This window comes from Scatophagus argus, chromosome 19 (genome assembly GCF_020382885.2).
Source record: "Scatophagus argus isolate fScaArg1 chromosome 19, fScaArg1.pri, whole genome shotgun sequence".
NCBI classification, from domain to species: Eukaryota; Metazoa; Chordata; class Actinopteri; family Scatophagidae; genus Scatophagus; species Scatophagus argus.
This window is the reverse complement of record NC_058511.1, coordinates 14954662-14981753: the sequence shown is the minus strand read 5'-3', so window position 1 is coordinate 14981753 and position 27092 is coordinate 14954662. Positions and strand designations below refer to the sequence as shown.

The following is a 27092-nucleotide window of genomic DNA, read 5'->3' as shown; positions in this document are numbered from 1 at the left end:
TGTTCCACTGCTGTTACTAAATAACTGTGATATGCCACTTACCACATCTCACCACCGGTGTGGATTTGAAGGTGTCTCTCTCCTCTCTTCTCTTCCTCCCTCTCTCTTTTTCTCCCCCAATCTTTTTTTTTCTTTTTGCCCCACCACCCAATGCTCCTTTAATCACCTGGCTTGCTCTCATTTCCATATTAAATAGGCTTTAATCATGAAAAGCAATCAGCCTTTTGCATATTCATACCTTCCCCTGTACGCCGGCTTCCCTGTCTCGCTTCAGTGCCAAGCAGCCAGTAATCAGTAGGCAGGCGGCGTAATGCCATAGCCCCGGCCCATCGCATGAAAACACACACGCACACACACACACACACACACTATGTGAGTTAGAAATAACTTCACATGCTACTTACGCATTATCTCTTACCAAGTGTGTGAGAGAGAGAGAGATAGAGGGAGAGGGAGAAGGGTAAGAGATAAAAAAAGAAAGATGGCGAGACTGATCCCTGATTTGAGCTGTGAATATTTGTACAGAGGCTCAAGGAAAAGTCAATTTGCATAATGACTTTGTAGTTTTGCATTAATCACATTTGCATATGAAAATGCGTTAATTACTCCTGATGATTTTTTTTTTAAAACTTGCTTCATTTGATGTCCAAGCTCTGGGGTTGTGATTAGGGGTTACATGGTGGCAGTTGTGTAGGTGGTGCATGTACACGTGTGTGTGTGTGTGTGTGTGTGTGTGTGTGCAAGTGGTGTTCATGCTTTTCTGATGCAGTCTGTGTGTGTTTATGTGCTCTTACAGGAGTGTTCAGAATACTTGCCAGAGAATGTATCTTGTTTCTACTGTTGTGCATGTGTGTCTCTTTTCATTTTCTCATTTGTGTTTGTGTGTGCATGTGTGTGTGTGTGTGCGCGTGTTTCTTAGTTTCTGTGAGTGCGTTGCAAATATTTCTTTTTAACATTTAAATTAAGAAGTTTAGTGTGTGTGTGTGTGTGTGTGTGTGTGTGTGTGTTGGGGGGGGCACTCCATCCTGCATTTAAATATACAACATTTAACACAAACACTCATTCAAAAAACAGTGTTTCCATCTCATGTGTTTCTTTTTGCGCTTTCACACTTAAGTAGGAAAAAAAAGAAAAAGAGAAAGTGATGTTAGAGGTAATTTATTTGAAGAGGAATACATTTCAGAATGTCAACATTATACAGATGATTAGATTTTATAAACAATACCAGTGCTGAAAATTATAATAGCACATCTTCCTTTTAGAGGTTTGGATTTTAATGTTTTTTTTCATGCAATATGCAAGCCAGGCGGAATTTTATTTAGAAACATTTTTTATTGAGTATTTTTTAAAGAATCAAGAAAGTGTAAAAATCCAAGAACAATTATTCCCATTTTATGTTTTTCGTTTTTGTCTCTGCACATGCTTTCTGCAGAATGCTGCAAGCAGTACAGTCATTCCTGCACTTGCAAACACTGGTTGAATCTAAAACGAGGATAATTCACTGCGCCCACACACACACACACACACACTAAACTTCTTAATTTAAATGTTCACAAATGAATGAAAGAACAAGCAACATGCTTTGTTACGTTTTAGAAGATTAGCACATGATCAGCGATCCTTTGGAAACACACAGCAAAGTGAAACTTAAGTCTTAGCTTAAAAATCAAGGTAAAATATATTTTTTAAAAATTCCATTTTCAGTCATTAGTTCACCATTTATGTCTCTGTGTATGAGAATTTGGGTTCGTATACACATCTGTGTGTGTGTGTGTGTGTGTGTGTGTGTGGGTACAATTACAGTATACGTGTTCCTACCTGTGTATGGGCCCCTAGAGTTGTTGGCTCATAACACTGCACCTCAGACAGGACCACCCCAGGGGCCGTCTGACTCTGCTTGTGTGTGTCTGTCTGCTATATCCAGCAGGGTCAACTAGATCTATAAGAGCTGCTAAAACGGCACAGCTGCACATGCACACATCTACAGCCACCTGACACACACGGTCACTTGAATGCACTAAACCCCGCTCCCACACACACACATTAACAGACAGAAATATACATTCAAACATTTATGCGGAAAAACAGAAACTTAACACACATACAGGAGTATGCGCACAGATAAGAGCCGCACACACAAAACATGTGTGCATGCAGGAATGCATACAATGACTCCCATCTCACATTAATCTCCCACCAAACACACTCATGCACACACAGACACATGCACATACACACACATCTTAAAGGCTCCCACATGAAGGCATCAAACGCTCCACAGCCAGCTTTATAGCACTCATATGGCAGCAGATTTGATATTTTCCTACCACAGCGGGGGAATAAAACTCGCCACTAATTTGGACTGCGAGCGCCACCGCTAACTTTCAGCATGTGCCGACTGACTGTGTCTTCCAGATGTGTGGAGTCTTTGCTCCTTAACAGCCTTACTTAAGAGGCATTAGAAACCTCACACCCCGTCCCTGCTACGCATGGAGAGTGATGATGGCGCTTTGGTATTCAACACAAACATGCTTTGTGTGGAGCTCTGAGTGAAGTGCTGATGTGAACTTCATGGTCTCGCTGCCATGGACCATAAGTTGTCTTGTGTCAGTGGGAATCTGTGCATGTGTTTATGTTCTTTGCACAAATCGCTGTAATCAAGGTAATTCGACAGCTTAGTTATTCAAGCTGACCTTTGATAACACGTGGGCTTTCATCAGTGCTGAGTAACCATGCAAATTTTCTAAAGAACTTACTGTAATTATGGAATATGTATGCAGGCGTACATATACTTTCATACACACACACAAGACTCTAAATGAGAACCTGCTCAGGAACACCTTTCTCTCATGCTGGAAACACTCTTGTGAAACCTTCAAGACTTCACGATGGACATGCAGCTTAAATGCTCATGTGTCTGTGTGCTCGGCTATTGTGCAGTCTGCCAAACATTATAACATATAATGTGCGCCTTTCAGGAGTAAATGGGGAGATTTTCTGTCCGAGGCAGTTCACTCACGCTTTTCTGTGGTGAAGTAGTATAGTTTTTTTTTTTTTTTTTTTTTTTTTTTTAGTTTTTTGCCTTTGGGAGGAAAAGGGCTACCATTAGTATTTGTGAAAAGGAAAAGAGATGGTGCTTGTTAGCCAGTCAGACAGGGGTAATCCTATGTGCTACACTGTTGTTGTTCGCTTCCTCTTATCTTATTAGCGCCCCACTCTGATTGGCCGGGATTGTGGGAGAGGAAAATGAGGAGACAGCGTTTATGGCCGTATTTTCCATTTACAGGGTGCTTCACCGCAAGAGATATTGAAAGCCTTTCATGCTACACTTACGATTCCCCTTATTTCATCCACTTATTTGTCTAGAGCAATTACCCCAAGAGAGAACAGTGGACACAGACAAACACATGATGAATGTAAGCTGCCTTTATGCCAGTTTGTCACTTAAATATAAATCAGTGGTGTGCCAAGACCATTATCTAGTGTGCAAACACCATATTGTATATTGATGCAAAATTGATACACAATATAATATTCTTTCGTACACAATCACTATTTGCTGTAAACAGTAAAAGTTGAAGGAAGGGATAAAAAGCCTAAAAAAATGCAAAAACATAGAGCTTATTTTTTTAATGCAATATTAAAAGATCAATTAAGTATAAATTAGGAAAATTGTTATTATTCTTTATTTACTCAGTGATACATGCAGATATGTGCAGAAGATTTTGGTGTTATTTGCCCAGGTTTCGAGGTTTTGATGTGACATCTCTGAGATTTCTACCACCACCCTAATACAAGGGAGGCGGGTGAAATATCATTTGTTGTACTCAAACTTGAAAAAAAAAAAAAAAAAAATTAAAAATGTTTAGTAGAATCTCACACATCTCTTGTGTCCCTGTTACTCTGGATAATCTACAGAGCACAACTATTTTTTAGTAGAAAGACATTCCATTTCCAGCAAAAACTGTTGACAGCGAGGTCGACTTGTGGTTTATCCAAAGGACCAGGGACATTTTATATGGAGAGACACACTGACGGTGAATATTTATTATTTTTTCAGTGCTGTGTGCACCACAGCATTGAAGAAGGCAGAAATATCAGACAAATATATCAAAACACGGGTAAATATAACCAGGACTATTTGTGTGACTAGATTGTTATAGATTTTTGGGTTAACAGAAACTTTAAAACTGTTCTTCTTCTTATATTCACAATTCATACTTTTTAAAATTAACCTGTATTACTTTTTTTTTTAACTTTCATTTTCACTCATAAAATCTGTACTACCATCTACGAGAAAAAGGAAGACACATCTGCTCTGGTCTGTTTCTTGGATGTCATAGGGCTTGCACTGTCATGTCCATAGATGGTATTGCAGACAGGGGAATTAAATGCTCAAGGTTAAGGGGCTACGTTCTCCCTGTATACTGGCGTAATTCATACTTTTCCAGAAAGCCCTCTTCTCTGTGTCTGTCTTCCCCAGAGCAGAACAGAGCAAGCCAAAATGAAATAAAGCTGAAGATGTTATCAGGGTGATTGGTGCCAGCGGAGCTTGTCTGGGCCTGTGGTCTGGCAGGGCAGCGCTGGCCCGTACCAGCGTTTATATGTGTGTGAGTGTGGGTGTGAGTGTGTTTCTGCATGTGTGTGTGTGTGTGTGTCCTAAAGGCACTGGATAGATGAAAGCTTTCTTTAACCATAAGCTATGCAGGAGCTGTGCCAGGAGCAGGAAATGTATCAGCGTGATAACAGCCAGAAAGACAGACAGAAAGCAAGAAAGAGAAAGAAAGAAATGACAGAGGGAGAGAAAGACGGAGAGACAGAGGGAGAGGCCATACAGAACCCACAGGGGGAGGCCTGAGGCCAAACTCAGCCCTGTCACACACACACAAATGTCACTTCATAAATATGTGTTGGGTGTGTATGTTGAGAGAAGAATCTATGTTCATGTCTGCATTTGTGCATATATGGGTGTGTGTCAGATGTTAGAGACAGTTTGACACACCTGAGTATGTAGGCTACAGGACTCATACGAGAGAGAAAAAAGAATTCACCTGGAGACATGACCGTTGCACCACAAATAATGTTGTGCCGCCGGCCTTCACTGGATCAGGACAGGACTTTGCAGATAAGAGAGCGATAGATAGGTAGACGAAAGGAAACAAAAAGAGAGTCCTGTGTTGTCTTATTGTGCGTAAAAGTTGTGTTTAGTACTGGTGGGAAAAGACTGTAAATTACTTTTCATCTGCATCTTTCTTTTTGATTTCCTAAACAGTATGAGGGTCCCTCAATTAGAATTGTTACACATTACATTAAGGTGAAACTTGAGCCCTGGCATACAAATGAAAATAAAGTTTGACATAAACTTATGCTTATTCACTTTCTTTATGAGACCAAGATGAGAAGATTGATAACACTCACATGCCTGCACGATAAATATGAAGCCAGCAGTTGACTAGCTTAGCTTAGCATGAAGACTGGAAACAGGGAGAAAATAGCTAGTTTGGGTCTGTTCATAGATAATTTAATTAACACATGATATCCCACTTGTTTAATCAGTACAACAACTGTATTGCAAAAACAGCAGGGTAGGAGTCCAGGAAGTCAGCACTCTGCGCCAAGAAATAGCCTAGATACGTCGCTGTAAAACCACAACATGTTGTTTTTACACTTTGGTTTTTTTGTGGATTAAACAAAGGAGATATAAAGAGTTAATTAGTGAGCTTTATAGGTGCTGCCAGGCAGATATTTTTACCTTTGGATAGAGCCAAGCTAGCTATTTCCATGTTCCCAGTCTTTGTGCTAAGCTAAGCCAAACAGCTCCTGGCTGTAGCCATATATTTACCAGACAAATATGAGAGTGGTATCAATCTTCTCATCAAACGCAAGAAGGCAAATACGTGTTTTTACCAAAATGTCAAACCATTGCCTCAAGAATAGCAAGCATATCACATAGGGTACCCACATCCTGCTTTTCAAAAATGGGCTCCAAAACCTATTTTCCGAGATCGAGCCGAGCAGTTACAGTCCATGTTCTTTTTAGCACTCCCCCCCTTTGTTACTTCCTTTTAGTAAGCACTAATTAAATAGCTTGCAAATTGGCGCCAAATGATGCAACACTTCTGTGCCCTCTCCTGTGTTGAGGAAAAATCACTGTATCCTTTCACTGCCTTAAGTGGCCAGAATTACACATTAAACTAAAGTAATTGTGGAGTAATAGTGTATTAGATCATGAATGTTAAGGCTGTTTCTCAGTCACTGGAATGGACTCTATGCCATGTCTGAAGCATGTGAGGGGCAAGTTTTATAGCAGACTGATTGGGATGGAAAGCCCTGTGTGCTTCATTCAGGGCTACAGCGGTATTTTCCTGTGGGCTGCTAGTTAAGTGGGACTGGATGCTTGGCTCCAGTGGGCAAAAGCCAGCTGGGGACCATTACTACTGCTGAAAGAACATAGCACCCTATCACAGGATGATAGCCCAACACACACACACACACACACACGCACACACATACACACACTAGGGTTGACTCCTCTATCACCTTCCTCGTCGCACACTGAGCATAGGACGTGTAAACACACGCATACAATAACACAATACACAACAATGTTGCCTCTATTTTTGTATTCTCTGTCTCTTTGAAATTCACACACACACACACACACACACACACACACACACACACACATCAGTGAGATACACAGAATGTTCACAGAAGATGTAATGTGTGACAAGTCACCGCAGAAGCTGCAAACTTGGAGGAATTTGCACCTGCTTATCACAAGTTGAGATGAGCACAATCTCTATGTACCTGTGTTTAATTTAATTTAGTTTTGTTTAGTTGACAACTGAAGAAAATAACAGGGGAAAAAATACAATATGTTTTATGCACTGTTTGTATAAAATGATTGATCCGATGAAAAATTTAATATACCCAGAAAATAGAATTTGTGTGTCACTCACATGTCAAAGTCAATTTCCTATTCGCTGCCAGTGAATAGGAAATTAACTTTCTGGACAAAGTGAGAGTCCCCGAGGAGTATGACTGGAGCTCATTTGGATGTAAAACCTCGAACAAACATTGTGTGAGTCCACAAAGTCAGTTTCCATTTCATTGTCAAAGCAGCTTGAGTTTTTTGTCTTTTGATGCCATCACCTAACCAAACATTTTGGTGTTTTCTTTGCTGTCTGTCACACCAGCAGGGACCCTTTCTGTAAAATACTTCACTCTGTATTTATTCTATTTACCAAAGGTGGATTTATCTTTTAATTTAGCATGCTTGCACCCCCACAGTTCTACCTAGTGATGACGCTCCTGATTCTTTTTTTTTTTTTTCCATCGTATGGCGTCATCTGTTGTCCCTGCTGCTGTGTCGTGGTGAAGTGAGTAGGTGATGGAACGAGAGGTTAAAATGGTTGTAATTCAATCGTAGTTCTAAAGGCAAATGCAGGTGACAAGGAAAAACAAAGTGCAACACTCCTTCTGTTTTCCATGCTGTCTGCGATTCTCTTTTTCCCCACTTCAGTTGCCTTTTCCTTTTCTCCCACAGTCTTCTCTCTTCTTCTTTCATTCGCTCCTCCATCTTGCTCCTCTCTCTTACATTCTTACATCTCTACATATCGCAACCACAAGCACGACTGAGTGTCATCCATTTGTCAGCGTCACATGATAGACAGCAGACCCCACAAGTGTATGCACAGACCCCCAAAACACACACGAGAACACGGGCTGGGACCAGTTAGGAGCTGATGGCGATGAGTCAGGCTTAGAGAAATGCCACAGAGAGCTTAGCTAATGCACTTTATGGAGCTCCCTTTTTCTTTTCATTCTCTCCCCATCTTTTTTGGTCTATAACACTCCCTCTATCCCCCTCCCTCTTTCTCTCTCTTTGTCCCAGAAGCCGAGCCAAAAGTCATAGCTCTTTACTGACAGAGAGGTCTTTCCAGTTATTTTTCACAGCCCGTCCCCTGTGCCCTAGCTGGGATTGCTTTCTTCATGGCGGTAATGTGCTTCTTTGGTCGTGCTACATGAGGGCCTCTTCCTCCGCTCATTGTTGTACAGCTGGTCTTGCTCAGTGTGTGTGTGCGTGCCTGTGATCAAGTTGTTGGAGATACCTGATCCTTTTTATTGTTCATTTGACCCGCATCTGAGTAAGCATGAGGGTCAGGGTGGAGTACCCAGATACATTGTACAGGTGCTTAGTGTATGCCTGGGAGAAGAAGAAGATAGAAAGAGTGAGAGAGCTGAAAAGATAAATATGGTCAGGAAATGAAAGAGAGAGTAGTTTTTGCACATCTCTCAACCCCACACAATTTTCCAGCAAACACATTAAAGCGCACTGTTTCTTTAAATCCTCTCTCAGGCTGTCAGGCGTTTCAGCTGGTCATATTGGCTGCAGACACACAGACACACACACACACACAGACACACACAGATGTATATGGTTAGCAGGCCGAAGCTGGTTCGAGTTAGCATGGAGCCAGTCACACTGTGTGAGAGCCTTACCCCCTGCCTGCTACTGCCACCCTCCACAGTCTCTTTCCTTCTTTCTGTCTCTCCATCTCTCTCCCTGTTTTACTAAACATGTGTGACAGTCAGCCACTGCTCACTGGGGTCGCAGTTTACCGTCCGGGCTCCCAATGTCCCTCGAAACACACCCACAGACATACAAGCTTGATCTCCTTGGCCTTGTGTCTCCTGATTAGCCGCCTGCATGACAAACAAGCCATCAGAGCAGAGGGGAGCTGAGTGCTGAAGAAGGAGGAGGAGGAGGAGGAGGAGGAGCAAGAGGGACGGATGGGAGATGTGAGGAGGAGAAGAGTAGCGGAGGTGTAGAGGGGGTGGCGAGGGGGCGAGGTGAGGAGGCTGGGACCCCTGGGGACCCCTAGATCACAGCCATGCTAATGAGGAGCTGCTTTGCCAGCAGCAGAGGTGTCAGCTAACCCCTGACAGGTGCACACATGCGTACTCCCAGGGCTTGTGCCTTGTGCATGTGTGTATGTGTGAGTGTGTGGGAGGGGCTGCAGGGGCAGGTTTGTGTCCCAGTGGCCTAGCCTGCGGGCGGCTTTGTTCAGTATGCAAATCTGTCGCCGTGGCGTTCTGTCGCCCTTGATGGAATGCTGGAGCAGCAGAGCAAACCTGAACTCCAGGAATGCTGCATTGTACACATATGTACAGTAACACACACATCTACTGTAGCATGTTTTCTGCTTCCCCAGTCACCTGCTTGTTAACAACTTGCTCTGCTGTGTGTTTCTGCAGTAAAGCAGCATTATTCCACACACTCCAAACTTTGATCCTTGGACATAATGTTTTTCATCCTGTAGAAGTGTCCATGGCAAATGAATATCATACAACGCAGAAGTTGGTGGGTTACTCTTCAAATGCTACTGATTTTAAATTATGTTTTTTTTTCCTGAGCTTTGTGAGAGTTAATTTGGCACCAGTGAGCATTCATTACCATCCACTCACTGTCAGCTGAGAAGTTCCAGTTTGCCCATCTTGTCGAAGGTTTAGCCTGTGGATTTTTGTTATTCTTCTGTGGTCTTATTATAAGTCCCTCTGGATTAGGACATCTGATAAAAAGCCCCAAAATATAAGTATAATGTAAAAGGAGGGCGCTTGTGCTTCAAAAATATAAATCAAAATCAGGCTGGAGGGATGGCATGTGTGAATTCCTAAATTAAACAGGAATCCACATGTCTGCACCATACGCCTGCTGTCTACTTCAACCTCGCCACACTCACACCAACTTTTCTTCACTGGCCATATGCAAACAGTCAATACCATGGCTCCCCTTCATTCACTGGCATTTTGTTTGTACTTTTTAAGGCAAAATAATGGCTATAAAAGGCAATCTGGAAAGAATAAAATCTGATGTAAAGCTCAGATCTTGGTCCCTGAAGACTGGGTTAATTGGCCCAGTGGTTTAGTAAAAAAACCAACCCAGGAGAGAAGGAGAGCATTATTACTGGCCCACCTCAGCTCCACGCATGTGCCAATGTTTTAATAACTTCCTCCAGGCCTCCTGGCCCTTAGCCCTTGTTTTGTTGCACAGGACAAAGAGCTGCCCTCCAAAGTTGGTCTCAGATCTGTATTGTGTTTGTATGTTTCATGGGAAAGTCTGCCTAGGTGGACACTTGGGCAGAACTATAGCTGAAAAGTCAAAGATTCACTCTTTTTCAAGGGAACGTCACCACCCTGTAACATTTACAAGAGGCTCTACTGCGAGTAAAATGACAAAAAGTGTTGAAATTCAGTTCATCGTGCAAGCCCATATTAGAGAATCCTGCTGTGACTCCATTTCATTTAACCTTTCATCTCAGTCACATTCACTGAACAGCGTGTGTGGGTGTGTGTCAGTATGTGTCTGTCTGTGTGCATATGGTGTGCCGGTATAAATTGGGCGATTAGGTCCAGCATCAGTGGCTGTGTGGAGAGGAGAATGTAACTATTCTAACTGGTAGTTGACCTTGGCGGTCAGCAGTGGAAGGGTCCCTGCTTGCGTGTCAGGCAGACGACTGTAATTACGACAAACTGAAGCATGACACGGCCCACCGTGATTCTTTAATGAAGGCTTTTATTGGCTGGAGCACTAAGCAGCGACAACATTCACACTCTCCCAGCATGTGTGCAAGTGTGTGTGTGTGTGTGTGTGTGTGTGAGTGGAGTGAGGATATCTGTGACTTCATGTGTGTGTGACCCTGTGAATCAATGTGCTGTGCATGTAATTGTCATAGAGAAACACAAAGGCAGTGTCTGTGATATTACACTTGGATTTCTAAGGGGAGGTTTTTCATCTGGCAGGTTTACCGCTTAGCATTCTGTCAGTTACAGCCAGGAAAATTCAAATATGGGCAACCAGAATGGTTGGTGCAGCTGAGGTGGCGCGACCTAACCACAGCTATAGTGTGATAGCCTGAGAGACTCAAGCAAACAACTGTCTCGAGATCCTAAAGAGAGATCTATCTATCTGTCTTTGATTATCTGTCTCTTTTCTTTTCCTCTCTTTTATCCCCTCCCCTCCCCCACACTTGCTTGCTTGTTTGGGAAGTTGATGAAATTTGTCTTTGGCCGTCATTAGGCAGCAGCCATCAGCTGCCACTCTATTAGCTGCCACGCTTCCTTTAACAGCATATGGCACAGCTGTGTAAGATATGACAAGATGCAAATGTGTTGCTGTGGTGGTTGTGGGGTGGAAGGTCCTGGGGGGTGGTGGTACATGATTGATGCGATGAGGCCATGTCTGCAGACTGAAATACAGATAAAAGAGAAGAAAAAAAACACCATTTTATTAATCGGGAGAGATCATCAATCCCTCTCCCAATCTCACATCTTCATCTCATATTGATCCTCGCGCGTTGATGAGATTACACAGCTCCCAAGTCTATAGACCCCTCTTGGTCCCGGGGGGCATGTAAATACTCTCTATGTGTGTGTATGTGCGCGTGTGCCCAAGCACGTCTGGCCCTTAAAGTCCCTCCACCTCTCTTCTTACCCCCTCTCCTCCTCCTCTTGCCTTCCCTCTCTCGTTCTCTTCTCCCCATCCAAGCTGTTAAGCTGTCCAGCTCTTTGCTGCCAAGCGGCCGTGTGAAGCCTAGCCAAACTAAACACGGGCAGGCAGCCCGCCACTCGCCCCACACGTACACACACGCAGACATCAACACATGCACAGACGTACAAGCACCAAAATCCATCCACATACATGTCCACACACATGCACATACGCACACTCATATGCACACATTAGTAGCAGAAGTCAGGTCATGTCCCACCCCACATAAACAGTGAGAGTGATGGCTGCACCAGAGCCCCACTAATAGCAGAGAAAAACAGACAGAATCAGTAAATGAGCCCCTCATTAACTTTTTCTGACCCCATCTCCCCTGGGGAAAGCCAAACGAATCACACCGCCAACTCAGCTTCCTGTACTAGACACTGATCCAACATCAGCTTTCACTCATTTGTTCAGCATGGTACAAGTGTGTGTGTGAATTTGTGAGTGGACTGAGGTGTGCTGTGAGAGGGGCTGAAGACAGAAAAGGAAAGTGAAAAGAAAACACTGCTTCACATGTATCTGCGTCTGCATGTGTGTTTTACATTCCATGACAATGGCTTTGATGCAGTCAGCCATCTTAAGGGATCTTTTCTTGATCACATAAGACTTTGGGCAAAAGTAACTTCTCCATCTTCGTTTTCCCCTTCTGCGCTCCAAGCTATGGGACCAGCGTACCAACGTGACTCCGCTTGCGGTAGCCGCTGATGATAAAGTAGATGCAGATGTCTTGCAAGCAAACACAAGACTGTGGAAATGCCTCTTCAGTGCTAGCCTGTGTTGAATTAGATGAACCCCAACCAAGGCTCTTTTTATGACTCACAAGCAGACCGACAGGGCCATGCTACAGTGACTGATAGATTCATTTGGCATTATTAAGTCATGCCATTTAAAGGGGGCAATTTGTCAATGAGCGACGTACAGTTTGTGTGTTGTGTGTGTGTGTGTGTGTGTGTGTAGCCACAACAAATCACTTTACTGTACTTGTTATTATACAGGTGACGTAGAGCTTCATTTAATGTGGATGCTGTGTTGAGACCAGAGGGGTCTTTACTGTTTACACATTGTCTCCATCACTTCTCCTGTCTCTGCTTTTGTGTGCCTCTCTTTCTCTCTAATGCCACATTGCACCCTACCTCCCTTCCCCTCTCCTATATTTCCTTTTTTCCCCTTTGGTGTTTTTTTTCTATTGCTGCCTCCCCTGTCTCCATATGGAAATGACAGAGTAGACGAGATGGATCTGTATATTAAAGCCGAGCTGACATTAAAATTAGCATAATGTGTCATGGCCTTAGGGCAGTACCTGCCATCTGTATTAGCCCGTAGACACATGCACGGTCAAAAATTCATACACACGCAGACAAAGCCCATGGAAGACTCTCATGGATAGACACAAACACAGAGTGGTAGTTACATGTACAATAAATTTCCTAAACTCACAACACAACACTCACAACAAATGTTCACACAGGTTGCTAATAAACACGAAAGCAATAAAGGAATATGTTTGAATTGTTGAATAACAACGCTGTTTTGTTCTTTTTTGCATATTTTATTTGGATTTGCTTTTTACAATATTGACTGTGATTTTGCATCTCTTTGTCCACAGAAAAAGATGAGCCGTCCAGCTATATCTGCACTACTTGTAAGCAGACCTTCACCAGCGCCTGGTTCCTGCTTCAGCATGCCCAAAACACTCATGGCATCCGAATTTACCTGGACAACCAACCAGACAACTGCTCCCTCACTCCCCGCATGGCTCTGCCTCCACCCCCATGTGTTGATGCCCTGCCCCGCTCCCCTCTCCCCACTTTCCTCGGTGACACCAACAACCCATTCCACCTCCTTCGCATGGCTGCGCCCCTGCTCAGGGAACATCCCCCTCCCCCAGGGTATTTGGAGACTCGCCTCCCTGCAACGCCACCTTTTGTCAGCCCTCCACCCCCTCCTAGACCCCCTCTGGAGCGACTGGGCCCCGAGGAGATGGGGCTGCTTTCCCAGCACCCCAGTGCCTTTGAGAGGGTGATGCGGATGACCCCCATGGAACCTGCTTCCATGGACTTCTCCCGACGTTTGAGGGAACTGGCGGGCAACACAACCAATAATGGGGGACCCACACCTCCTCTCTCACCCAACCGTGTGCCACCCATGCACCGCCTGCTGAGTCCCACACTTTTCCAGTCTGGTGCCAAGCCACCAGCATTTCTCACCTATGCCCCACAGCCACCCACTTCTCAGGGGGGACACGGTTCTTCCAGCCCTCCTGATGCCCAGGGACAGAACCAGACCCCAGGGAAATCTAAATCCTGTGAGTTCTGTGGCAAGATTTTCAAATTTCAGAGCAACCTGATCGTTCACAGACGCAGTCACACAGGAGAGAGGCCATACAAGTGTCATCTATGTGACCATGCCTGTTCCCAGGCCAGCAAGCTTAAAAGGCACATGAAGACTCATATGCACAACAAGTCTGGGTCCATGAGTGGCTCTCCAGAACAGGGAAATAGAGTAGAGGGAGGAGAGAGTGAAGAAAAAAGTAGAGAGGGCGAATCAAGAGGGATAGGGATGGACAATGAGGAGGAAGAGGATGAAGAGGAAGAAGAAGAGGAGGAAGAGGAAGAGGAGGAAGAGCTGAGAAATGGAAGTCAGCCAGATTCCAACTTAAGTGAGGACTCCCAGGAGTTCAGCCAGAATAGGGACAATGGTCCCCGACAGTCACCGGAGGAGAAATCCCTGAGTGGGGATAGAGTAAGTGATAGTGGCGGGGTGGGCATCATGCACCCATACAACCATCTGGACAATCACCTTAAACTTAACCCTAACAAGAGAAGCCTGGAGAGACAACCTAATGGAGATGGAGGAGAGAGGGGTGGAGTGGAAAGAGAAGGAGAGAATGAGAGGGAGCACGATAGAGAGCGAGATGAGCAAGAGGACCATAGGCCTGTGATGAACGGCAGGATCAGTGTATCTGAAGCAGTTTCCTTTCCTGGGCTGTTCCAGCGTCGACCAACCCCCATCACCAGCCCAAGTCCCTCCAACAACAAGAGAATCAAGATAGAGAAGGAACAGCTGGAGCTTCCCCCAACCATACCCCTTATCTCCCCAGAGAATGTCTACTCTCAGCTCCTGGCTGGCTATGCTGCTTCACGCCACTTCATCAGAGAACCCTTCCTGGGATTCACAGATTCCCGTCAGTCGCCGTTTGCCACCTCCTCAGAGCACTCATCGTCAGAGACGGGAAGCCTCCGCTTCTCCACCCCGCCTGGGGAGCTGATGGAAGGAGGGAGCGCCTCGGGCCGCAGCGGCAGCAGCACTCCTCACCTCCTGCGGGGACCTGGACCCGGCAGACCCCCGAGCTCTAAGGAGAGGAGGAATGACACCTGTGAATACTGTGGCAAGGTGTTCAAGAACTGCAGCAACCTGACGGTACACCGACGCAGTCACACAGGAGAACGGCCCTACAAGTGCGACCTGTGCAGCTACGCCTGTGCCCAGAGCTCTAAGCTGACACGTCACATGAAGACCCATGGGCAGTTTGGGAAGGAGGTGTACCGCTGCGACATCTGCCACATGCCCTTCAGTGTCTACAGCACGCTGGAGAAACACATGAAGAAATGGCATGGTGAACATTTGATGACCAATGAGGTCAAACTGGAGCAGGCGGACAGAGGTTAAGCCAGCAACCATTAGTTATACAGCCTCCAGTGTACACAACAAACACTCACACACATACACAAAAAGCACACACATATGCACACACAAAATCCCTATAACCACTTCTTCAGCTATGCGGCTTGGCTGGATAATCTCTCTCTTAAAAAAATTTTTTTTTGAGACTGATTGATGTTCATCTTTTTTTCTTGTCATAGAAACTGCCACCTGAGAATATAAACAAAGGGAAACTTTAATGAGAACTTGTCTGGAATGCCCAACGTGGTGTTTCCTGGCAAATTGTCTGAGGATTTTATCAGTTAGGAATCCATGGAGCCTTTCTACTGTGCAATAATTTCTGTATTTATTGGATTTTTGTAATGATATTTGGCATGTGCAGGTACATCTTTGTGGGATTTCATATGGAGTTAGTTTTGAAATGTGCTAAAACATTTTTTTTCTAAAATGCGATAACTGGAAAGAAGTCACCCTTAATGCAAATTTTCTTTTTTCCCTTTAAGGAAGCTTATTATCACGTGAGAGTAAAATTGTGTGAAGCAGTTAGCTTTTAAAAGTAAAAATAATTGTTTTCTATATTAACTGCAGCAGCGGACTACAATCCATTCCCTCACACAGGCCTAAAGCACTGAATGTCAGCCTGACAATAAAACACCATGCTGGATTTTAAAAAATCCAACATCTTCTTAGAGACCTGATAAGTTACTTTTAATTTATTAACAGAATTTGTTCTTTCAAATATTGGCATGTGAAAAATTTCCAAATGCAGTTACTATATTGCTGTCCTTGCTTCAGTCAGGACATAAATAAAGGTTGCACTTAATGGAGAAACCCTAAACTGATGCTCAGTACATTCCCAATGTAGGATTAAACAACCATATTTAATTATGTTGAATAAGTTAAGACTACTTGTGATTAATGTGAGAAGGAGAACAGTCCTGTTAATTGTTTGTAAATATATTCTTTTTTATATGTTAAAGTAGCCCCAAATGTACGTGAAAGATGGCCTAAAACTAAACAATCAGAAGACCAGCTGCTTGCATTGTCCTCAGTATATGCTAAGTCTAACTACCATTCATTATTGCTTTATCAGACCCACTTGAATATCTCACGCCACTCTCTCACATCATGTGTCCTTACTCAAAGACAATTTGTTAAACTAAAGCTACTTCAACAATTGTAACACGTTCTAAGTCAGTCTCTATCTCTCTCTTGTCTCTGATGTGGCATCTCTCTCTGACCCAGGTTGACTTCCCGTGTCCCCTTAAGATCCACAAAATGGTTTCAAATGAAATTCATATCAATGTGTGTGTTAGCGTGTGTGTTCTAGTCGCTGCAGTGCGCTCTAAGCCTCCCTCCGACGGCGTCTTTTCACAGTTCACTAGCTCAGATTCATGCATTAGAGCGGCTTTTAAAAGGAAGCCTGTTCATTCGCCTCACAAAGTGATATGGGTTTAACTCCCAGTAACAGATTTTGAGACAGTGTGCATGTTCGTGACTTTTGGGGATTACGGTTTTTATTTTCTGCATCGTTCATCCCGAAATGAATCTGGTAGAAAAAAAAAATGGTTATATGAGTTATGATAATTTTGAGCACAGCTGCAACAGGGGATGGCCGGGCGACCTTGAGTAGGGACTGTTCTTATAGTAAAAGAAAGATTGGAACTGAGAAATGAAGAAATGTGAGAAAAGAATGGAGGGAGAGGGAGCAAGACCTTGACCAGGGAGAGGAGTCATTCAAATGAAATTGGAAGCATATGAAAAGTGTGTTTTTCTGGTACCCAAATGCACATCTACTGGCCACATCTTATAACGGACCATCAGAGTGAGACAGTGAGCGTGAGAGGGAGGGAGACAGCAAAGCCACATGAAAGGAGACTGAGACTACATCTTTCATTTTGGCACTGCAATTCTCAATCATCAGAATCATCTTCACTTGAAAGTTCGACCTGCTTTTTTGGCCTATTGTCAGGTTTTATCTGCACCATTTTGTTTTGATAGAAAAAGGATTATGCTGTATCTTGAATGCAATTCTCCGTATGCAGCTCTTCATAAGCTATTCACTTACCGCGTGGTTCGATATCTTTTTGTGATTTACCACAAAAAGCGAGATTGGCTGCAGAGCTGCTTTCAGCTTGCTTACACTTTGATATGTGACTGCAAAAATCCAGATCCTGTTGTAAATGCACAGCATATTCCAGGAAAACTCAACCGAGAGTTAGGCCAAAATGAACGATACAGATAATGAAATATACCACATTCAAACGATGAACAGTGGGACCCTGACAGAGATCTAAATCACACATGGACGTTCAGTCTTACAGTATGTTTACAGTGTTGAAGTATGCCATTAATGAAATACTCTGTGTAAGTGTTTGAAATGATAATAAAGTATTGTTTTCTCCAATGTTCTTTCAAATGTTTTTGAATGCCATAGCAGTTTTGTATGATTATCCTGGTGGAGGGATTTTATCTTCATGTTTCTGTATGATTACTTGTTTCACTGTGTGGGAAGACAATTTTTGAAATGTAATATTGCAGAATCATGCCAGATTATTATTATTTTTTTTAACAAGAGTGGTGCCATTATTGACTTTTGGTCTCTTCAATCTTTTATTTTGTCCTTTTTTTTTTTTTTTTGAAATGAGTTTCCCGTTGTTGGTTTGGTGAAGCTATCCTCTGTGGATGTAAAACAAAATGCTTAAAAAAAGAATTAGAAGAATGAGCTGATCCTAAAAGGAGAACCTTCGGCAGGGGGATTTAGTGCTTTGAAAGGAAATGCTTTTCCAAATCAACTTTATGAGACATTCATGAACATTATGTTTTTCCTCATGGTTGGTTGAAGGTCTTGTGATGGCACTTGCAACTGTAATTTTAAATACATTTTCATATTTCACTTTTCACAACTTTCACTTACGCTCTTTGTACAAAATAGTTTCCTTGGTCTTTTGGGGGGCGGGAGGGGGGGGAAGTGCATCATTGTGAAAAAAAAAGTGATTTCAGAACAGTACATCTCTACTGTTTTGAACATATATGTATTTTTGTAATGTGTTGAAAAATCAATACAAGAAAGCCAACACTTCAATAAATGTTGCAATTGCTCTATGATTGAAGCTCTATGATTTTCATTGTGATTATTTCATCTTTTTTTCTGCTTTTTCAATAACATATTGGAACTGTCATAGATACATGAAAGTTTTATTGTACAGCTAAAACTAAAATAGTTTGATACAAACAATATTGTTGTTATACCAGAATTCTGGCCCATTATGTCTCAATTAACCCATGTTTTAAGACAAAAAAAAAGCTTTTGTATCATGTGCAATGTTGAGTAGATTTAAAATAGTAGAGACTGTGAAAAGACATACAACTTTACATACATGTGCAGACTCTATGAAGCAGGTAATGAAAAAGAAGTCCTCATCATCTACACTGTTAAAGGTCAAAATAGGGATGCCTGTAATTGTGTTGGAGCAACTCTGCACTGGAGAAGAGCAGACAAGACTGATGAAATTCACCACAATGGAAAAAAATGTGTTTACCCCACAGAGTTATAACACTGTATGTGTTAGCTTAAAACTATGCATTAACATTGATGCTGTCATGGGTTAAGTTGTGGTGGTTTTCTGAGACACAGTAGGTGCATCTTCAAGGCATAAATCATATTGTTTGCTTACGTTATTAAAAAAATAAAGATAAAAAAAAAAAACAGTGTTGGAGATAAACTCCCTCCAAATTACATTCAAGATTTTTTAATCAGTGCTACAATGTTTCCTAATACAGCCTCAGAATTTCTCTGTCATTAGAAGGAATGTAAGCTGTAGTGGATATGTGATGGATGGATGTTTTTGGATGTGGATGTTTTTATGGTTGAAACTTGCAGATACTTGACCAAACGTTCTGGGAGGATGCAGTTAGATGGTAAGTATTGAATCTCAGATCACAATAATATTTCACACTGTGCTTCTACACCAGTACATTTTACTTTGTAGATGAGTGCTAGTACAACTCCCTTGTTCTTAGAAGACAATAAAAAATGGGACTGTGACTCACAGGTTTAATTTCTAAAGGTAGCTGTTGACAGTCTCATACTTCATAAATGAGTCCTGGCATGAGTATGGGGACTCATCAGGTATTTCTTGATATCAGGCCAACAGCAATCAAACCTGTCCTTGCTTGAGGCTCCAGGCCATTGGATACCATAACAAAAATTGTGCATGCACAGTGTGTGTGTATGTGTGTGTCTGTGCATGTGGTAGCTCAATAAGAAAGCTAGTCAGCAGAGGGAAGAGGCTTGGTTTCTGTGAGAAAGTCAAATCTGGAGGAATTTGTGATGCATGCCAGCTCTTGCCACACATGACCTGTGAAGTTTCTTAATATCATGCATGATTAGATGCAGAAATATAATTATTATGTCATAATATTCTAAAAATAATCAAACAAGCAGACAAAAAAAAGCTCAGAAGATGTTTGGAGGATTTAGTGTCTGCAGGAGGGATCTTATTGTGACTGTGACTCTGTGTGTGTGTGTGTGTGTGCGTGTGTGTGTGTATTTCTGTTTGTGCCTGTAGGCTGACATCTGGGTGCCATGTTGGTGATTCTGGTCTTCTGGTCAGCAGAAATGTACATGTTGAGATTAAATGTCACATTCCCACAGCTTTCATCCCAGCAATGGCAAACGTATTGGCATAACAACTGGAATAGCATAACTTTAATGGTTGCAGATGTTGTTAATGATTAAAAAAAGGTAGAAGAGGAAATGATCAAAGCTCATACATCTATTTAGGATGCATAAAGTATGTAATTTGCATGACATTACACATATTATTCTTATCGAATTGTCATGCTGGAAAACAAAGTTGTGTATTCGTCTTGCATAATTGCAAATCATATTACAACCTCAAGCATCTTATTATACAACCTATTTTGGCAGAACCTTATGCCCATACTGAACTGTCTATTTTTTTAATGGGCTACTCTCCATATAATCAGAAGCCACACAAATGTGTGCTCACAGACCCATTCCGGCCACTTCCCTGCCACCAGCCCATCTTATGCCGTTCACATGTGACATGAGGTTAAAAAGCTATGTTTTAAGCTTGTTTAGGAGAAGGCCCCCTCCCGTGTGGAAGAAAAGTGGCCTCGAGCGCCAGTGGTGAGGAGGTGCCGTATCCTCTTCACTAGAAAGCACTGGGCAGAGACCCTACAGTCACAGACAGTGAGTCGCGGAGCGGGAGATGGGAAATCATGGTTTGGAGTAAAACCACGTCCTCGGGGAACAGAGTGTCAGCAGGGATTGTGGTTCACGTCCTGGGCCACAAGGAACCACAAGGCCACCACAGAGACCCTACTTTCCACTGGATCACAGGGCTCAGGCCCCACCGGCCTCTCTGTAGATATCCAGTTACTAATCCACCAGTCCTGACCATTACCCAGTCAAATGACGCTGCCCGCCCAACATGCAGACTGGGCTTTGCCCTGCAACACAGCGACCAGAGTAAATCCGGTCCAGCTGCCTGCTCCTGGGAAAGGGTGGGGGGGGGGGGTGGATGGAGGAAGAGCAGGGAGAGCAATTTAGAAGGTGGTCAGGAGACAGAGAGCAGTGTGGTCGAGCGTGGTCAGTCAACAGCTGTGGCTTGGGAAGATTCTCTCTTCTGGGAGAATCGGACCCAGAGGAACAAAGGCTCTGTGGTCATGTCGAGCGTGTAACTAAAGGACAGGAAATGCAGACTTTTTCAGAGGGAGGAAAAACACTGCAGCCACTCAGTGGGAGGTTTTGGTCGTTTACGACACAACCATGTCATCAAGCATCAAAACGGCCCTTTCTCAAAACAGATATGACAGCTTCTGGTTGCTATAATTTCATCCCCTATATCCAGAGAGTTCTCTCAGACTAGAATCTATTGTTTGACAATTAGTCATTATGGGTTCTTTTATTTTTTAAAACTCGTGTGCATCGTGAGCCATAGTAGTGAAGAGTGACGTGATGGTGAAGACACCTGATGTGTTCCACATCAACGCTGATTTTCCTTCAACTGATCCCGTTTTCATCACTAAAACAACTCAGTGGGTCGTGACTGCACAGGCCCTCCTAAAACACTGGCCATCACCTCACCATGGAGACAGAGTCAAGCAAAACATTTATTTATCTTTGCAATCCAGCCACACCCTTGCTGTCTGCATATATAAGTCTGCTTCTTCTCTTTTCTTTGAGCTTCTTCATCACTTTCTCTGACTGTCATAACCACCCTTCTATCTATTTTCATTTCACAGTTCTTTGTTCTCTGTTTCCTCTCCCTTGCCTGCTTCTGCGAGATTGATTCCTTCCAGATAAATTTTGTCTCCTCAAAGAACCTTCTCCCTCCCTCTCCTTCTCTTCCTTTTATTTCACAGACTCCTTTCCCTTGTTCCTGCCCTCTGTCCTACCGTCAGTGTAATTCCATTGGTGTCAGACCTCCCAGGTGGGCCTAGACACAGGTAGATAGCTACTGCGGTGGGGAAGCTACTCTCCTGTCGGCTTCCTGACGCCTGACCTCCCCCCACAGCCCCAACACAGACACACACAGATACACGCATACACATTCATGCACATGCACATGCACATGCACACCTTGCCTCAGGGGGGTCAGTGTCATTGTTGGCATTGGGCACATGCTTGTCGTTGTGCAATATTAAATCTTCTCATTTGATTTGGACTGTAATTATGTCGTAAAAACAAACTGGCTGTGAAGCCGTGGCCCGCCAGTGTGATCTACTTTCATCAAGTGCAGACTGGCTTAATTATAGAGTGCGCCATACACCCATCTTTCACTGGGCAGCTTTTCCTGCTGCTTCTTTAAGCCATCACATTCTTTTATTGTGCGTTAATCACAAGGCAATTGGGCCGTTTGCAATGGCTGGGGGTAGACTTTAACACTGGTCTGTACACATCCTGAGTATTCTGAAAAAAAAAAAAGTCAAAAGTTAAGCAGTTGTACATGGTAATGGAATCTGATGTCTCCTCTATTTCTGTGGTGTAAATAATGATATGGTTTTCATACCACAAAGGTATTCAAATGTGAGGAATCTCTGCAGAGAATAAAGGATTTGCTGTTCTTTGTGCTCTTCAAATTGAGTGTGTAAGGTTAGACAGATAAATAGACAGATAATAAGTAAATTTGACTATAAATGGCCAAATCTCATCAAAAGAAATCACACTGATTGGGGCGACTGTAAATAAAACTTAGATCTATTCCCCATGAGATTTTATTTCTGTTTCATTATCTTAAGAGGGAGCCATAAAACAGTGGAAGGAATAACACTCAAGTATGAAGATCTATGAATTTTATGAGCAAATTATTTCTTCATATAGCTACGGCTTTTTATCTGGTTTTTACAGCCAGACATCTGAAATACATGTTTGTATAGGCCTATATTTACCACATGGCTAAGTCAAACCAGATTCCACCTTCACATCCACTCGCACAGGAGGACGCCAGATGCCAAATCGCAACATATGGCAATATGTATATACATTTTTTTTCTGTGCTTCATGCAATATGTTTTGGAGCACTGCTTCAAATCACTCAAACCATTAAATGTTTTTTATTATATGTATTATGTAAAAATCATGTTTTGTTTATGTTGCTTCAGTAGAATGAAAAATGAAGAATGAACACAGCTACCAATAAGGACAAATAACAATAATAAAAAAATAATGAAAACCTTCACTCACAAAAATCTCACTACAAACAATAACTGACATTCATTAGAATAAAAACCAGGATACAATCTCAATCTTGATGTAAGTGCTAGGTGGCAACCAATAAGACATCACAAGCAGAGTTTATGTCAGAGATGAGTGTGAAGGAGGGATAAAGGTTGGAGCCGTCTGGGGACTGACCCCTTTATGTCTTAATAGTATGTAGTTAATAGCTGAAAAAGAGGGGAGACTATGAAAGCTGAAGGGTCACTGAGGGAGAACTCCCTCGTTTTTGTCCCTCTCCAATGGTCTTTCATGATGGGTTCATCTGTGTTGTGACAGGTGTGTGAAGTGGGCACCTTACTAGAAGTAATTGCCATTTCTCTCCTGTGGGTCATTGTTTGTCCCTATGCCTGAAAAGACCATTAGAAAAATAGGATTTGGGGTTGTTACAGTGGCAGGGTTGTTCTCTCAGGTATAAATTTAATGAAAATCACAATTACAAGATATTCAAAATATTCTGAAAACCTGAGCAGATCCATTAACAGCATGGTGTGCTGTAACATAGACAGTAAACACACCCTGCTGATGCTGCTGTTCTTTAGCTGGAACAGACTGCCATGGCTTGACTGTGGAAACCATTATGGTGCCACTGAGGAAAGTCATAAAGGTGATTAACAGTTGCCTCTAATTAAAGATCAATGGAGAGTCTTTCTGAGGTGATTTGTTGTATGAATTAGGATACCCACTGCCCATTAATGACATCAGGCAATGTCACTGTAACAGAGTGGGTATTGATTCACCCTTGTTTGAGACAGCCCAGACCAAACTAAAGATCATGACAAGTTAAAATGCTGGGATTTGTTTATCAATGTACCTTTACTCACAGTGCAATTAAATAAAATCACACACACCTTTTAACAGTACCTACCCTTCAACCACATGCATTTGAAAATGGCTTTTATTTAAATGAAAAAATTGCATCACAAGATGGATAAGTGGCATACATCTTTCCAGTGCTGGAGCTGAGGTAGTTGAATTTGAGAAGCTGAAGTCTAATGCACCCTGCATCCCAATTCAGTAATCAGCAATGCATCACAGGCAGTAAGGGCCATGAAAGCAAGTTAATTGGATGTTCATTTGAGACACCTACTGCAAGTAGGTCTTATGCATTTGTGAGTCAAACTTGATTTTAGAATGGCAATGTGGCAAAACAGGCAAGGAATTTTACCAGCTGAGCAAAAACACAGGAGTGCCTTGGAATTGTGTGTTTTTTAAAAAAAAAAAAAATAAAATACAGGCAGTCACTTCAGTTAAGATTTGAAAGGATATAGTTGCTAGTCTGTAAATAAAATGCTCATATGTTTGTGGAAGAATATTTCCTGTAAGCTGAGACAGTTACTGTAGAAGGTCTGAAAATTTTTTTAACTCCTTTTCCTTGCACCTCTTGTCAAGTACCTTGTACTAAAAACTCAAAGACTGGAGATTCTCATTTAAGATTTATTGAAATCAGAAAAAGTACAGAGGTTCAGTATCCCACCTGAAAGAGAGAGAGAGAGAGAGAAAAAAAAAAAAAAAAAAAAAAAAAATTAATGTCAAGCTTTTATATCCCAAATACAACTTTCAAAGCAAGAGAGTCATACCTTGCTTGGTCCATAACCACCTGCTGGGTTGAGCCAATGTGGTTGTTCAGAGTAAGGACCTTGTAGACCAGCTGCTCCAGATTGCCAGTCATAGCCAACTGCTACACCACTTTGACCATAGCTAGTGCTGCCTGTACTTTGCTTTACAGGATGCATAGGCTGCGTCACATGCTGTGGAGCAGCAAAATCAGCAGGGGAAGTCTCAACCTCCCCAGTACTGGCAGGAAGGTAGGCTCTTGTGTAGACATCATCTTGCCAGTGGTCCTCCCCCTGCTCAGAGCTTTCACTGAAGTGAGTGACTGTGCCTGGGGGATACTGGCCAGTCAGGAACATGTAGTCATAAGGATACCCGAGCCAACTTCTGCTAAGGCCTGGTGGCGCTGATTCACTGGTAGAGATTCTTCCAGTCAGAGTTTGAGCAACAGGAGGTGCTGCCTGAAGACTTTGCTCTTCCATCTCAGATTCATAGTTTCCTTGCTCAAAGACCTCCTCAACTTGAGACAATTCACCCGCCTGGTACTGAGGAACAGGTGGACTCACGTTTACGGGGCCAAGCGGTTCAGGCTCAGCTATACTGGAGACAGAGCTGTGAGAACTAGGTCTTCTTGAAAAGTGACTGGAAGGGCCAACAGTCCAGGGGATGTCTAGAAGCACAGGTCATAGCGATCATAAACATGTATATGAAGGTCAAATACACCAACAGGATTCCTTTGCCAAATGTGCGCACATAAACAGCCGTTGCGTCACTTGCAGAAATTAACAATGAGGTCTCAAAACCAATGATCTGATTTTTATGGTTACAATCACATTCACACAAGTTACCTTGGTTGAAGGTGGGCTGAGAAGAACTTGGATGAGTTGAGCCTGCAAGGTGGCTGCTAGCATAGCCTGAATACACAGGTGCAGCAAAAGTAGTAGAGCCATAAGAAGCTGCTGCTGGTTCTTTAACACTGGGCTGTGGGTAACTAGGTTTTCTGTGTGTAGCAGTGTAAGGACGAGCTGGATTTGAGACACTTTTCAAGCCAGCCCCAGGAGCAACAGAGGCAGATCCAGATGAAGCCACTTCCAAGTAAGAGCCAGTAGAAGCAGGCTTTGCATCATAACTGCTGCCATAGGTGGAACTAGGATCAAAACCTTGAGGAAAGACATTAGATGATTTAAAAATAAAATTAAACAAAATAAAAATAAAAAAATAACTTGAAAGTTTTGACAACTAATACTTTACCTTGTTTTACAGGGTAGCTGTAACTTGTACCAATCAGCATAACAAGGAGCAAGGCCCTATTTTTCAAAAAAATAAATAAATAAAGTATAACTACCACAGAAACTAGTCAAAAGACATAATCAAATTGTTACTTACCCTGAAGCAACCCAAACAGCCATCATATTGAACAGCTCTATTGCATCTATCACCCTGTGAAAGGTTTATAAGTATTTCAGGTGGCCTGCCCTGACCAATCAGAACTTAACGAGTTAACAATGCGCAGCTGATAGCAAATGAGTCCTGATGAAGGTGGGTTCCTTGTGCTGAAACTTCAACTGTGAGTGTATAAAAGTTGGTCCAGTGCTCTTGTTTCCTATAGTTTCCATGTAGTATTATCATATGCAAGATCTATAGATGAAGTTTTCAGTTCATCTGAACTTTTATAAGTTATTTACTTTTATCAAAATGACCTGCCTACACAGTAATACAGTAATTGGGCCAGAACACTTTAGTTGGCCTACATCTTTAACTGTTTAGTAGTTCTTCTCCAAGTTTTAGTTTAGTTGATAAAAAAAGAAAGAAAAAAAAATCATTCTGTGTGATTGTGTGTGATCTGTGAACAGAATTTTGACCAGCTAACATACAAGGAAAAATGAAATGTGCTTGCACAGCCAAGAAACAAAGAGGGCTATCATTTGGCTATCCTTGTAAAGTAAATATTAGATCTCAGAAACATTTGAAATACAAACATGATGAAATCATCTGTGCAAAGCTTTCTTTGGTCACATTATCATATTAAGAAGCAAACTTTGACCCAGCCCATGACCTGAAGAACATGCTTAAGAAACTGATAAATGGAACAACTATATGAGAAATCTAAATGCGTCTGACAGCGGCACATCCCTTCATTAAGATCTTACTCCTCTATACCCAGCTTGAGACTGTGCCAAATGTGCCATGGTTCTGCATTGTGACAATTTCCGGCACTTCACATGTGTATTTCCTGGCTTTCTAATCAGAATGCTATTTTGTATCTCAAAAGGGGCTCCATTCAGCCCAACATTAACAGCCCTCGTCTGTGATAATGTGGATGCTTTGGGCCATAGGCCACCAGCTGCATCCACTTGTCAGTCTTTGGTACAGATGCCCTGTCTGTCTGCTGTGGCGAATGAAACTCATGGACTAAATAGGCACTTATTGTGCAGAATGATTTTATGTACGCATTTTAAATGTGCCTCATCCAATTCCTTAACATAGTTTAATTATATCTGCTGACAGACATCTCAGATTTTAAAATGATTTAAATGGAAAAGCTCCTGCCCCTCCTGTAATTTATGTGTTTGA

At 42.5% G+C, this 27092-nt stretch overlaps 2 protein-coding genes across 4 annotated transcripts in view; one reads left to right on the top strand and one right to left on the bottom strand.

The window, feature by feature from the left end:
• The window catches only part of bcl11bb (BAF chromatin remodeling complex subunit BCL11B b), a 30625-nt gene extending 12292 nt beyond the window's left edge, over nt 1-18333 (top strand). For all 3 annotated transcript variants that reach the window (XM_046372396.1, XM_046372397.1, XM_046372398.1), the window contains one exon: nt 13164-18333. In XM_046372396.1, the coding sequence (XP_046228352.1) occupies nt 13164-15226 (2063 nt within the window). In that variant the 3' untranslated portion in view covers nt 15227-18333. The remainder of the gene's footprint in view (nt 1-13163) is intronic.
• Nucleotides 18334-24387: 6054 nt separating this feature from the next.
• On the bottom strand, nt 24388-26009 carry LOC124050162. The gene is made up of 5 exons (XM_046372395.1): nt 25905-26009; nt 25770-25825; nt 25367-25678; nt 24545-25188; nt 24388-24441 (listed from the first exon to the last, which is right to left on the bottom strand). Exons 1-5 carry the CDS (start codon nt 25928-25930, stop codon nt 24430-24432), a joined length of 1050 nt encoding a protein of 349 aa, XP_046228351.1. The 5' UTR covers nt 25931-26009; the 3' UTR covers nt 24388-24429.
• Nucleotides 26010-27092: the final 1083 nt, after the last annotated feature.

What these genes read in the sequence shown, in the direction of transcription:
- LOC124050162 (XM_046372395.1), bottom strand. Translation starts at nt 25,930, where the DNA reads ATGATGGCTGTTTGGGTTGCTTCAGG. An exon ending in CAGCTACCCTGTAAAACAAG is followed by an intron (nt 25,679 to 25,769) that starts GTAAAGTATTAG and finishes TCTTTCCTCAAG; the next exon opens with GTTTTGATCCTAGTTCCACC. An exon ending in TCAGCCCACCTTCAACCAAG is followed by an intron (nt 25,189 to 25,366) that starts GTAACTTGTGTG and finishes CTGTGCTTCTAG; the next exon opens with ACATCCCCTGGACTGTTGGC.